Source organism: Myotis lucifugus, unplaced genomic scaffold (genome assembly GCF_000147115.1).
Source record: "Myotis lucifugus unplaced genomic scaffold, Myoluc2.0 scaffold_47, whole genome shotgun sequence".
Taxonomy (NCBI): Eukaryota; Metazoa; Chordata; class Mammalia; order Chiroptera; family Vespertilionidae; genus Myotis; species Myotis lucifugus.
In genome coordinates this window covers 3,408,554-3,422,284 of record NW_005871095.1, presented here as the reverse complement: position 1 = coordinate 3,422,284, position 13,731 = coordinate 3,408,554, and the positions used below count along the sequence as shown (strand labels likewise).

The 13,731-nt window shown below is 44.2% G+C and overlaps 1 protein-coding gene across 8 annotated transcripts in view; it reads right to left on the bottom strand.

Moving 5' to 3' along the window:
- IL15RA (interleukin 15 receptor subunit alpha) overlaps positions 1-10,792 on the bottom strand; it is a 39,295-nt gene extending 28,503 nt beyond the window's left edge. For 2 of the 8 annotated variants that reach the window (XM_023753575.1, XM_023753571.1), the window contains exon 1: positions 10,060-10,455. In XM_023753575.1, coding sequence (XP_023609343.1) covers positions 10,060-10,144 — 85 coding nt within the window. In that variant the 5' untranslated portion in view covers positions 10,145-10,455. The other 6 variants (XM_023753573.1, XM_006088416.3, XM_023753570.1 and 3 more) reach the window with 5 other exon arrangements.
- Positions 10,793-13,731: the final 2,939 nt, after the last annotated feature.

The window sequence follows — 13,731 nt, the reverse complement described above, 5'->3', positions numbered from 1 at the left end:
TCACATGACAAGTTTTGTTGATTTATTACTAGGTACTTAATTTTCGATTGTATGTACTTTTGTAAATTAATTGTGCATTCTGCAACCTAGCTGAACTCACTTATTCTAATCATATTTTGGTAGATTCCATAGGATTTTCCTATGGAGATGATTATGTCATGGATTATTTGAGTATATTTCATAATTCTATTTCATCTCCTTTATTAGCTTACTAAATACACCTTTTGTTGTATTATTTAGTGGTTTATAGTATACATCTTTACCTTTTCATGGTTTATCTCCAAGTGACATTATACAACTTCACATCCTATATAATAAAGAGCTAATATGCAAATGGTCATCACACCCTCATGTCACCACGCCGTAACAGCTCAGACACTCAACATTGGGGAGAGAGGAATGGGGACCAGCCAGGCACAAATGAGCTCGTGAGAGAGGAATGGGGACCAGCCAAGCTGTGGCCTGGGAGAGGGACAAACTGCCCGCCCCGCGGTCCAGGGCAGCTGTGGCTGCGGCCCGGGTGAAGCCACCCGCCCACGGTCCCCTGTGGCTGCAGCTGGTCCCGGCAAAGCCGGCTTGGGTCCTGGGTGCCTGCAGCCGGCCAGAGGGAGGGAAGCTCGGGTCCCAGGTGCCTGCAACTGGCTGGAGGAGGGAATCCTGGGTGCAGGGCAAGGCAGAGGCAGTTAGGGGCAATCAAGCCAGCAGGGGAGCAGTTATGGGCGATCAGGCAGGTAGGAGAGCAGTTGGGGGGATCAGGCAGGCATGCAGAGATGGTTAGGGGCGATCAGGCAGGCAGGCAGAGGGGTAGAGGTGATTAGGCAGGCAGGCAGGCAGGCAATCAGTTAGGAGCCAGTGGTACCAGATTTCGAGAGGCAGTCGGACATCCCCTGAGGGGTCCCAGATTGGAGAGGGTGCAGGCCGGGCTGAGTGACCCCTCCCCACACACACATGAATTTCGTGCACCAGGCCTCTAATATATATATATGTATGAAGAGCCAGTATCCATAAGATCCAAAACGACCAAAGGCTCTACTGAAAACCAGGCTGCACATGCAGCATGCCAAGTGGGCTGAACTGCTGCTGACCTCTCAGAGAGAGAGAGAGGCAGGGACTTTCAGCGGGGACTTGCGTGAAGCTGTCTCATGGCACCCCACATCCCTCCCTGACCAACCACTGCGACTCCAAGCTAGCGAGGGCCACCTCCAGGCCACAGCCCCAGGTCTCACACCCCATCTCAGGCCTGAGAGTGCAGCGCTGGGCAGGGGTGACCGGGGGTCCGGGAATGTGGCACGAGGGGCTGGCGTGGCGTGGGGGGGGCTGTGTTTACACCACCAAGTTCTCCGCTTCCACCCCGGCCCATGCATCCCTACCCCCTCCCCTTGGTGGCCCAGCTCCTGCCTATATGCTTGCCGGGCAGACCTGACTGCACCGGGGAGTGAGCCATGGCGATCGGATGGCCACTTGCTGGGACGGGATGGCCGGGCCATGGCTATTCACAAGGGCAACAAGGCCTGCAGGGCTCCAAGTCTGGCTTTGGTGGGGCCAGCGGGAGCCTGAGGCCACCCCAGCCCCCACAGGTCCCAGGTTGGACAGTGGTTCAGCGGCGAGTGGTGTCTTCATGCACGGCACCCAGAGGTGGCCACGAGCTGCTGCGATCCTGCCCCATGCTTCAGAGAGGGAGAGGAGGTTCGCAGCCACCAGCGCCCTAGGCCACACCACCTGCACCACCGCCTGCCAGGCTGGCAGGGTCCAGAGCAGGCGAGCTGCTCCCGCCCCCCAGTGGTGGAACAGGGAGGAGGGTGCTGGATGCAGGGAGGGGACCTCAGCAGGGATCCTCCTGGCACAGGGAAGGGGTCTGGCCTGGGCCCATGGGGAGCTTAGGAAGTCTGGCTGAGCAGGCGCTGGTTCATACCAACTCTTACTCTGCCATCTTCCTCTAGCTCTTCAAGCTAGCCCCCCTGCCCCACCTGCCTGGGGTAACGGGCTCTAGGCGACCTCTCTGAGCACAGACTGTGGGCCCAGAGACCTCGAGGAAGAGTGCCCGGCTGGGCCTGGGCAGGGGCCGGTGCAGAACTACCAGGGCAGAGCTGCTTCAGTGTCTCAGTAAAGTTTGCAACAGACCCAAGGAGGAAACTGAGAGGGGAAAGGCCAGGAGGCGTGAATTCCCAGTGCTTTAGCCACTTGAAAACAGCCCCACTTGGAATGTGAGGTGGCTGTACATTCAGCTGAGAAGTGAGAGGGCTGAACCCCACCATCACTGGGCTCCTGTTGGTCCAAGGCCCGAGCGTCCACCATGACAAGGAAAAAATGGAGGGAGGGGCCCGGAGGAAGAGAGGACAATTGAAGGAAACCGTGTCTAGACTTTCCTCAGCCCTCTCTCTCTTTCTGCTGCCTACAAAAGCCCCAGGCCCGGCCACAGTTCTGTCTCCACCTTTTAGTCCCCTATTCTCCAACCACAGAGGAAAGAAATAAGGAAGGAGTCCGTGCTGCCTTCAGAAAGTATCTATATACCTGATTGGCCAATTGCCTCCCACAGAGGGGGCCAGCCTGCGGCTTAGGCCCGCTCCCCATGGGCCTAAGTCAGATGTCTGAATGCCGGCTTAGGATGTCCTAAGCCAGCAGTCAGACATCCTTAGCATTGCCTCGGAGGCGGGAGAAGCTCCCACCACCGCCGCTGCACTTGCCAGCCGTGAGCCCAGCTTCTGGTTGAGCGGCACTCCACCAGTGGGAGTGCACTGACCACCAGCGGGCAGCTCCTGCGTTAAGCATCTGCCCTCTGGTGGTCAGCGCACATCATAGTGACCAGTTGTTCCACCATTCAGTCAATTTGCATATTACCCTTTTATTATATAGGACGAGTGGCCAGGTGCACAAAATTCGTGCATATTAAAAGGGAATTAATTAGAGGAAATATTTTAATATTGCTATTTGCCCTTTCTCTATAATAGAAGTGTCAGAGATGAAAGAAAATTAGTAAAATGTATATGAAAGTCTCCCTCCTGTCAGAGTCTGGGGCATGCCGCGGGACCCAGAGTCAAGTCCCCGCCCACTCACTCGTGCCTTGAAATTCTGCGAGACCCAGACCCAGCAGGGGTGGGGGCGCAGACTCAGGTCCCCCAGCCCTCTGCCAGGCGGGGGGCGCAGTGCATCCTCAGGTCCCCTGCCCTGGCCTCAGGTCCCCCAGCCCGGGAGCAAGGGTGCAAGGACATGAGGGCACAAAGGCGTGACAACCATTTGCATATTAGCTCTTTATTATATGAGGATGGTAGATAATGCATTTGATTATATCAATAACCTTTCATTGAGGCTTTAATCACATCTTTTGATACTTCAATGATAATTTCTCTTTACATTCATTCTTTTATAACATTGTTCCCTAGATATTCAATGTAAGCAAGTCTCACCTTTTAAATAATATTGTAAGCTCCTTGATGGTGGTGGATATATTTTAAAGTCCTCTGGTATTAAGAGTGCTAAACCTGACATGCGATGGTGTTTTCTGAAGTTAATGGCTTGTGAATATATAGAGTGCAATGGAAATAGGTGTAAACTTAAGGTTCTTGAAATATCAAAACTCTTAAATTGTCTAAAAAACATATACAGCAAGTCCAATGATCATTTAAATGAAGTCACTAAAATAGTGTGTAGGGCCACACCTGTTTTTACTTCCCAGAACTTGTGAATCAGGCTTTTTTACCAAGTTGGTTTACACAATTTAATACGAGAAAGTAGCTCTGGCCTAGTCTCATTTTCGGAGTTCAAAAGTTATCAGGTTAGCATGCCCCTCCTGTTCTTTAAGGAGAGTCAGAGCCCATTCCAATATTTTATTTCTCTTATTCTACCATTTAAATGCCTACAACATGCCAATTGTAGGATACCATGTAATTTCTGCTCTCAAGAAATGCAGTGTGAAGCTGATGTATTTAATGTGTAAAGGGCTCTGTGTTCACAGTAATCTGTTTTCTTTCATAATTTTTCTAGTTGAAATGCCAACCAAGCCAACACACTTCCTTCTGGCACTCACTATAAGTACCAAGTTCAGGTCATTGCCCTTAACTCATCTATTCTTTCTGTCTCAGGCTCATTTACTGAGCTTCCCAATCTACTTTTTGTGTGATAGGTAAATTCATCATCGTTCAAGTCCTTAAATAATGCTTTTTAAAGGCTTGGATGAGTTGAATGAAGGTTGAGGAACAAACAAAAGGGAAAGAATGAAATACATTTTATATTTATGGAACTCAGGAGGAAATCTGCCCCCCCCCTTCCTTATTGACAGTGTCTTGGTTCAGGATTTCATCACCACTTACTAGAACTATTGCAAAAGCCTCCAACTTAGCTTCCTGCCTCCAGACTCTCTAAACTACAGTTAATTCTTCACACTCTTTACACCCTTATGCCATTCAACTCCAATGATGTCTCCTTTGCCCAGAAACCTTCAGTGGCTCCCTACAATGCAGGAGAAAATTAAGTCTTTCCAAATAGAAAGTATTCAGATAACATCAATCCTGTGTAATGAGTAACACTGAGTGATTCCAAGAGTATATACTTGGGGATTTTATACATTTATTCAAACAGTTATATGGGTGGGGTCTGGCTGGCCCTCTCCGATCAGGGCCCGATTGGGCTGGGCCAGCCGAGAGGAGGGGCTGTGGGCAGTTTGCTGGCCGCCTCGGCCCCCGGTTGAACTCCCAGTCGAACTCCCGGTTGAGGGGATAATTTGCATATTAGCCTTTTATTATATAGGATTTAGTAAAATCATTTGGCAAAATTGATATAGCCCAAAACAAGTTTGTTGAAGTGATGATTTGATTGAAAAAGAATATCCCCAGAAACACTGCCATTTTTTAGGATTTGAGGTGTTTCCCCTCGCCTTTTTTACTCTGTGTAGCTAGTTTTCATCCAATTATTCCTACTCTGTGTGTTTAGAACATCAAACATTTTGAAACAATCTAAATATTTAACCATTTAGAGGCAACTGAAGCCTACACACAGCTCCAACAATAAAGAATTGGGTTTTGTTTTTTTAGAGAGAGAGAGAGAGAGAGAGAGAGAGAGAGAGATGTGAGAGAGAAACATCGATCAGTTGCCTCCTGTATGTGCCTGGACTGGGGATTGAACCCACAGCCTGGGTATGTGCCCTCATTAGGAATGTAGCCCGCCACCTTTTGGTGTACCAACTGAGCCACACTATCCAGGGCAATAAGAATTGTTTAAATAAATTGTAAAAGATGATAAAATGTATGTATAGTATGCACAAATGTTATATGCAATGACCTTATAATAATTTATTTTGAGCAATTTGCAAAATATGTAAAGTCATGAAAACATTGCCAAACAAGGAGATCAGCTATAATTTAAAATGAATGATAAAAACTCCAAAATTCTAGATCTTGATTGAATTATTTTGTGGTTTTATTTTACTTTTCTTATTACAAAACAATTGAAAATATTAGCACCATCCTCTAACCAATTGAGCTAACTGGCTAAGCACAATTCAAAATATGATAGAAAAGCGAGAAAAGGCAGACAAACACACAGACACAATCCATATCTCTCTCCTTAATACAGTTACTTCTAGATCTTTTAGTAAAAATGAATCATATGATGCATACTATTTGAAAGCAACTCCATTGTATTTATGCAGTCCTCCACTGTTAAACATTTAGGTTGATTTAAAAAAATCCTATATTTTTTGTACATTTAAGTTTTTATCACTTTTTTGCTATCAGTAGTAGCACAAAGCAATAATAACTAGATAAAACTGATTTGAAATAAAATAATAAAAGGTTTGGGCAACCCCCCCATAGTTCTGAAAAATGGTTAAAATTTTTTTAATTAAAAATTTTTATTGTTGACACTATTACAAATGTCCCCTATTCCGCCTCCCCGTTTGCCTACATCTACCCTGACTCACCATCTCTCCCTTTTCCCTCCCCAAACTATTGTCTGTGTCCATGGGCTATGCATATATGTTTCTTAGCTAATCCCTTCACTGTCCTTTATCTAGTCACCTTCATCCCCCTCCCCTCTGACAGCTGTCTGTCTGTTCCATGTATCCATGCCTCTGATTCTATTTTGTTTGTCAGTTTATTTGTTCATTAGATTCCATATATTAGTGAGATCACATGGTATTTGTCTTTCTCTGACTGGCTTAATTCGCTTAGCATAATAATTTCCAGGTCCATCCATGCTGCCACAAAGAGTAAGAGTTCCTTCTGTGTAGTATTCCATTGTGTAAATGTAATGCAGCTTTTATATCTATTCATATACTTGTGGGCACTTGGGCTGTTTCCAGATCTTGGCTATTGTAAATAATGCTGCTATGAACATAAGGGTGCATATATTATTTCTGATTGGTGTTATGGGATTCTTATGATATATACCCAGAAGTGCGATTGCTGAGTCAAAAGGCTGTTCCATTTTTAATTTTTTTAAGGAAACTCCATACTGTTTTCCACAGTGGCTGCACCAATCTGCATTCCCACCAACTAGGGTTCCCTTTTTTCCACATTCTCACTAGCACTTCTGGTAGGTGTGAGGTGATACCTCATTGTCATTTTAATTTACATCTCTCTGATGATTAAGTGATGTTGCTTATTTTTTCATATGTCTTTTGGCCATCTGTATGTCCTCTTTGGAGAAGTGTTTATGCAGGCCCTTTGCCCATTTTTGGATTGTTTGTCTTCCTGGCATTAAGTTGTATTAGTTCTTTATATATTTTGGGGATTAACCCCTTATCAATGAATCATTGGTGAATATGTTCTCCCATATGCACTAACCACCAATACACTAACCACCCCCCAATGCACTAACACTCTGTACAAACCAGCACTAGTGAGCAGGGATATTCATCTTTAAACAAATGACCTGCCCAAGATGATGAATTTCCCTCCAAATCAGGCCTTTTGAATAAGGACAGATGCAACTTGCTGTCTGTAAACTAGCAGGAACAGATCTGAGACTGTATTATTTTCTCACCTAGGGATAAGAAATGGGCTGCTCTTTATACTTTACTAGAGGCCCAGTGCATGACATTTGTGTATGGATAGGGTCCCTAGAGGCTGCCAGCTGCCGGCGGCTGGGGTCTCCCTTCCCACAGTTGGTTGGCTGGCCCCGCCCCCTGGTTGAAATCCCAGTCAAACTCCTGGTCAAGGGGACAAATTTGCATATCAGGCTTTTATGATATAGGATTATATAGGATAACCAGGATCATATTACCAAGTAACAAATTTAATAATTTGGATCTCTTCTGCTTAAAAAATATTAGGTATCCTCTGCTCTGTTAGCTCTTTATCCATTTTACCAATACCACATTGTCTTGATTACTGTAACTTTATAATTAGTCTCAAAATTAGAAGTGTTGTTCTTCGAATTCCATTCTTTTTCATTTTTTTGGTTATACTACATCTTTTGCATTTTCTCTTTTTTTATCTTTTGCATTTTCATGTGAATTTTGGAATCAGTTTGTTAATTTATACAGTAAAGCCTGCTGGAATATTGATTTGTGGAGAATTGCCACCTTAATGATATTGATTTGCCCATTCCATGAACATGGTATATTTCCCCATTTGTTAGATCTTTAAATTTCTCTCAGCAATAGTTTTTAGGTTTCAGTGTACAGGTGATCTTTTCTAGTCTTTTTTTTCTTTTCTAGTCTTTTGTCACATTTATCCCTAAGTATTTCACACTTTTTGATGCTATAGCAAATTATACATTTTTTAAAAATTTCATTTTCCAATTGCTTATTGCTAATGTATAGAGCTATAATTGATATTTGTATATTGGTGTTTTTTCTACTGCAAGCAATCCAAACATAAAGGGACAGCTGATGCTTTGTGTGTGTGTTTTTTTTAAAGTTATAATATCAATTCAGCAGAGATAATCTTTTCAACAAATGGTGCTGTAACAATTGGATAGTTATATATAAAAGCAAACAAATAAACAAACAAAACAAAAAGAGACCAAACCAAAACAATACTGCTATTGGGAATGCAAAATAGTACAATTACTTTGAAAAATGGTTTGTCAGTTTTTTAAAAAAAATTAAACATCATGTGTCATATGATCCAGCCACTCCTAGTCATTTTCTCTACTAAAGAGAAAAAAATGCCTATGTCCACACAAGAACCTAAATGCGAATGTTCATAGCAGCTCTATATGCAATAGCCCCAAACCAAAACAATGTAAATGTCCATGTAACAAGTGAATGGGTAAACAAACTGTGTGATATCCATGCAATGGAAGAGTACTCAGCAATAAAAAGAAAGGAACTATTGATACAAGTTACAGTGTGGATGGATTCTTAGAGTAGTTACAATGAAAGGAAGAATCCAGGCAAGAAAGAGCATATACTATGGTTGCATTTATATAAAATTCTAGAAGATACAACAAATTAATAGTGACAGAAAGCAGATGGTGTTTTCCTGGGTGACAGCCCATTGGGAGGTAAGGAGTATGAAGGACATGAAGAAGCTTCTGGTAATGATGATTATGTTTATTCTCTTGATTGTGGTGATTGATTCATGAGTGTACACATTTAACTTTAAATTTATCAGATCGTTCAATTTAAATGTATGCAGTTTATCTGTCAATTATCCCTCAGTAAAGCTGTTTAAGAAAAACTAAGAAACATGAGGAGTTATCAGATGGTAGCAAGAACCTTGTGAGGTTAAAGAGCAATGCTGTAGTTGATGAGCTTTAAAAATCTTGACTGCAGTTTTGCTCTCTGCACTTTGACAGCTCATCTTTGCTGGGTTCTGACTAAAGCTGCATTTCCTTTCACACTGTGCAATCGAGTTGCCCCAGGCCACCGGCTGTCTCCTACATCTCCTCAGGGAGCATGCAGGACACTGGTCAGCCAGTTGGGAGGACCTGAACAAATCACCAACATAACTCACATTCTCAGATATGGGAGAAGTCCAAACATAGTCTTCTGAAAACAAAACTTCATGGAATCCACAGAGCTATGGAGTTAACACCAACCCAGCCAGGATGGATGGCTCTGATCAAGTACTGGCTAGACTGGTCTGACTGACTGACTGGATGTAAATGATTGGGAGTCTTGCCTTAAACACACACACGAGGGGGAAGGAAGTAAGAGATCTTATGGATTTACTAATCCCCGAGGAGCCCATGGATGCCTTTCAGTGGGTCCATGACCCCAAAATCATATGCAAGTTTTGTAAGTATATGTATTTATGCATTTTTTTTTCTGGGGAGAGAGTACATAGCTTTCATCAGACCCCTCAAAGAGCTCCCAGACTGAAAAGATTAAGAAGAGCCAACATGGATAAATCCAGACACATCTATTATTTCTTCTTCCTCCTCTCTATCTCCCAGGAGAAAAATGTATTCGTCACTGATTCTATGCTTTCCGCTGAGATTACATCTATGCGACCTACACCACACCATCACCAACAATTTCATTTCTTCGCCTTTGCCTGGGAGCATTTACTCCATGCTGCCCCACTCTCCTGCGCCCTGGCACAGTTCCCAGCTGCTTAAGAATTGGAGTTGTTTCCAGGTTCCCAGATGTGCAATCTGGCCGACGCCTTTTCTCTCCTCAGGGACGCAGCCCCTAGCCGATCCTACTACCTACGCTTGTTATTTGCTTTTGTCTGAGGGTATTGATGGGGTCGTCTTCCCCGACCTCTGCGGGGACTGCTTGCTTTGCAACATTTGTACAGCTTTCCTTCTGGGGCTAGGAGAACCGCGCTCATGGTTTCTCGGAATTGCTGTAAAACTCCAACTCGGATACCCCATTGCAAGCCCCGGGTTTCCCCCTTTGCCTTGGAAATCGGGAAGAAGTTGTATTAAAAGCCTGGCCTCGCAGCTCCCTCCCTTGGGGGTGGGTCGGGGCGCAGAGACTGGCGCTCTGCTCCTAGCCACTGCTCCCTCCACGTGCTCCCCGCACGCGGGTGCCGCGCCCCCTCCCTGGCCGGCGGTTCACCCTTTCCTACCCCACCGATTGCCCGCCGCTGTAGGTGGAGAGCTCAGCGCAGTCCCCCTGCGGCTCCCGGGCCTCCTCCCGCCGCCCCAAGGGCGCACGCCTTTCCCTACCCCGCGTCTGCGGCGGCCGGAGCAGCAGTAGCAGCAGCACGGGGAGTTCTCTGGCCCAGCAGTCCCGGAGCGGGTGGCGGGCCATGGCCTCAGTCTCGCCTGCGTCCTCGCCCTCGCCGGCACCTGCAGATGCCCAAGGGTCCGGGAGGAGGCAACGGGCACAGTTCTCGGGACTAGCCGCCCCGCGAGTCGCATTCGCTTTCGCTTTTACTTTAGCCCCCGGAGGGCTGGGGAGAGGTGAGAAGCGTGACAGATCTGTGACTCAGCATCCCCTCTGGAAAAAGCCCCGGCAGCCGCAGGGGGTCCTAGAGCGGCCGTGGCAGTCCCTGGAGCAACCGAGCCGCGCAGAGCAGAGTCCCGGACCGTCCCCTGCGGAGGACTGGATCCCTGCCCCCCCATCTCTCCTCACCTCTCGTCCAAAAGCACAGTGGGTCTCGGGTCCCAACGCAGAGGGAGTGGGCAAAGCCATTGGGAAGCAAGGTCATTGAGTAAACTCGGCCGGTGGGCGTTCACACCTGACTTCTGCTCCAGTCATTGACTTTGTATAGCTTGTCTCCTCCTGTCGCTCCTACTTCACCTTCCAAGTTTCCCTTCATTCCTAGACCATGGGCTAGTCAGTGGCTCTGTGCTCCCTGGGTGAGTGGCTCTGCGCTCCCTCCACCAATCTGATCCAATTATGGTGGGGGAACGAACCTCATTGGTGGGTGACCCCGGAGGTGTCGCCCCAGTGCGGCTGGCCGGGTCACCTGCAGGGAATCGCAGCCCATGCCACCTGTTCACGCCTGTTGGAGCCGTGTTTACTGGAAACTAGTACAGTTTCACAACGAGGAAATTGACACTGACACAAATCATAGCCATATTCGAATTTTGTCAGTTTTCTGTGCATTCATTTGTGTGTGTTTAGTTCTGTGCAGTTTTGTCAAACACACACACACACACACACACACACACACACACACACAGTAGATAGATAAATAGATAGGTAGATGAGATCTGTAACCACCATTGCCAAGACGGAAGTGTTCCCCTCCCAGGATCTTTCCTGTTACTCTTTTATAGCCACAGCCACCTTCCTCTCTCCCCCTGTCCCTGAGCCCTGGCAACCACTGATCTTTTTCTCCATCTCTATAATCTTGCCATGTGGAGAATGTTATATAAATGTAACCATACAGTTTGTAACCTTTAGAGGTGGGCTTTTTCACTCAGTATAATTCCCTTGATGTTCATTCAAGTTGCTGTCCTTTTTATGAGTAGTACTGATAGTTTCTTTTTTAAACGTATGAATCTCTGCCATCCATACCCAAATAGCTCTGCTTTCATATATGTACTAGTGGCCCAGTGCACGAATTGGTGCACATTGAAAGGAAATTAATTAGAAGAACTATTTTAATATAGCTATTCGCCCTTTCTCTATAATAGGAAAAATTGAAGAGGATGCAAATTCACGATCGACCATGTCAGATGGAAACACACACGTGCGATTGGTGCCAGCGAGAGCTTTATATGTATCGCACATGCGTGAGTCAACTTAGCCTTTTATAGATATAGCATAAACTTGCTTAATTAGGCCTGCTTTCTGATTTAGCTAAACCTTTTCTAGCCCAGTGAAGCACCCCGACTTCTCTTTCAGGTAATTGTCAGCAACACAGCAGTAAATATCAATATGAAGCAGATTATTATTGTAGATCACTCATGAGAACAGAGGGTAAAATATTAACCTGCAGCAGTGTTTGACTATATTCTGTGCAGTGAGAAAATCTGAAGTCATTTTCCAGGTCTATCATTTCTTACTTCTTTTCAGTGGGGTCAAGTTTCTAAGCTTTCTAGATCACTGTTTTCTGGCTAGTGAAAAGAAAATAGGATTCCACCGAGTCTCCTATCTACCTACTCCAGGACTTCCGTGAGGATCAAATGAGATGAGGCACTGGAAAACGCTTCACAGACATTTGGTTAAAGTGTAAAATGTTTCCACCTGGCTATAAAGCAAGTCTTGTTCCTGGGCTGAAGAAACTGCAAGGAGGCTAGTCACTAGGGAGAGGAAGCCAGGCATTGCTACGTGATGTCATTACCCAGATGGTCAGACACTTAGCATATTAATCATATATATATGTGTGTGTGTGTGTGTGAATTAGTTTCCTAGGACTGCCACAACAAAGTACCAAAAACAAGGTGGCTTAATCAAAAAATTAATAGAATTAATAAAAGAATTTGGTAAAGCCCAGCCATTGTGGCTCAGTGTTGAGCACTGACCAATGAACAGGGAGGTCGTCGGTTGGATTCCTGATCAGGGCACATGCCCGGGTTTGGGGCACGATCCCCAGTAGTGGTGTGCAGGAAGCAGTCAATGGATAATATTTCTCTCTCATTGATGTTTCTGTTTCTCTATCCCTCTCACTTCCTTTCTTGCCAAAAATCAACAAAACTATTTTTTAAAATTCGGCAAAGAAGCAGGATACAAAATTAATATATAGAAATCTGTGGTGTTCCAATATACTTATAACCAACAATCAGAAGGAGAAATGGGGAAAAAAACTTCATCAAACAGGATAAAATAGGAATAAACTTAACCAAGGAGGTGAAAGACCTCTACAAAACTATGAGACACTGAAGAAAAAATTGAAGAGGATGCAAATAATAAATGGGAGGATATACTGTGTTCTTAGATAAAAAAGGACTAATATTGTTAAAATGACCATATCACCAAAAACTATTTATAGATTCAGTACAATTTCTATCAAAATACCAATGTCATTTTTCTCAAAAGTAATCCAAAATTTATATGGAACCATAAAAGTTCCTGAATAGCCAAAGCAATATTGAAAAAGAAGAACAAAGTTGGAGGTATCAGTCTTCCTGATCTCAAACTATACTACAAACCTATAGTGATCAAAATAGTGTTGTACTAGCACAAAAACAGACACATAGATCAATGGAACAGAATAACAATCCTAGAAATAAGTCCTCACTTTTATGGTCAGCCAATCTATGACAAAGGTCACTAATCTAAACACTGAAGTAATGACAGTCTTTTAAACAAGTGGTGTTGGGAAAACTGGACAGAAGTGTATAATGCAAAAAAGAAAGAAGAAAGAAAGAAAAGAAGAAAGAAAGGAAGGAAGAAAGAGAGAAAGAAAGGAAGGAAGGAAGGAAGGAAGGAAGGAAGGAAGGAAGGAAGGAAGGAAAGAAAAGAAAAGAAAAGAAAAGAAAAGAAAAGAAAAGAAAAGAAAAGAAAAGAAAAGAAAAGAAAAGAAAAGAAAAGAAAAAAAGAAAAGAAACTCATTCTTATACCATAAACAAAATAAACTCAAAATGGGCTAACAACTTAGATGTAAGGCCTAAAACCATAAAATTCATAGAAGAAAACAAAGGAAGTAAACTAGCTGACATCAGTCTGAGTAATATCTTTTGAACACATCCCCTTGAGCAAGGAAAACAAAAGAAAAACTAAGCAAATGGAACTACATCAAACTAAAAAGATGCTGTCCTTTGCCCTTCCTGACACCCCCTGAGTGAAGAAAACAAAACCTTCAATAAAACAAAAAAGCAAACTACTGACTGGGAGAATTTATTTGCAAATGATATGTCTGATAAGGAGTTGATATAAATATATAAGAATCTCATGCAACTCAATAACAACAACAAAAATTCACTACGATAAAAAAATGGGGAGGG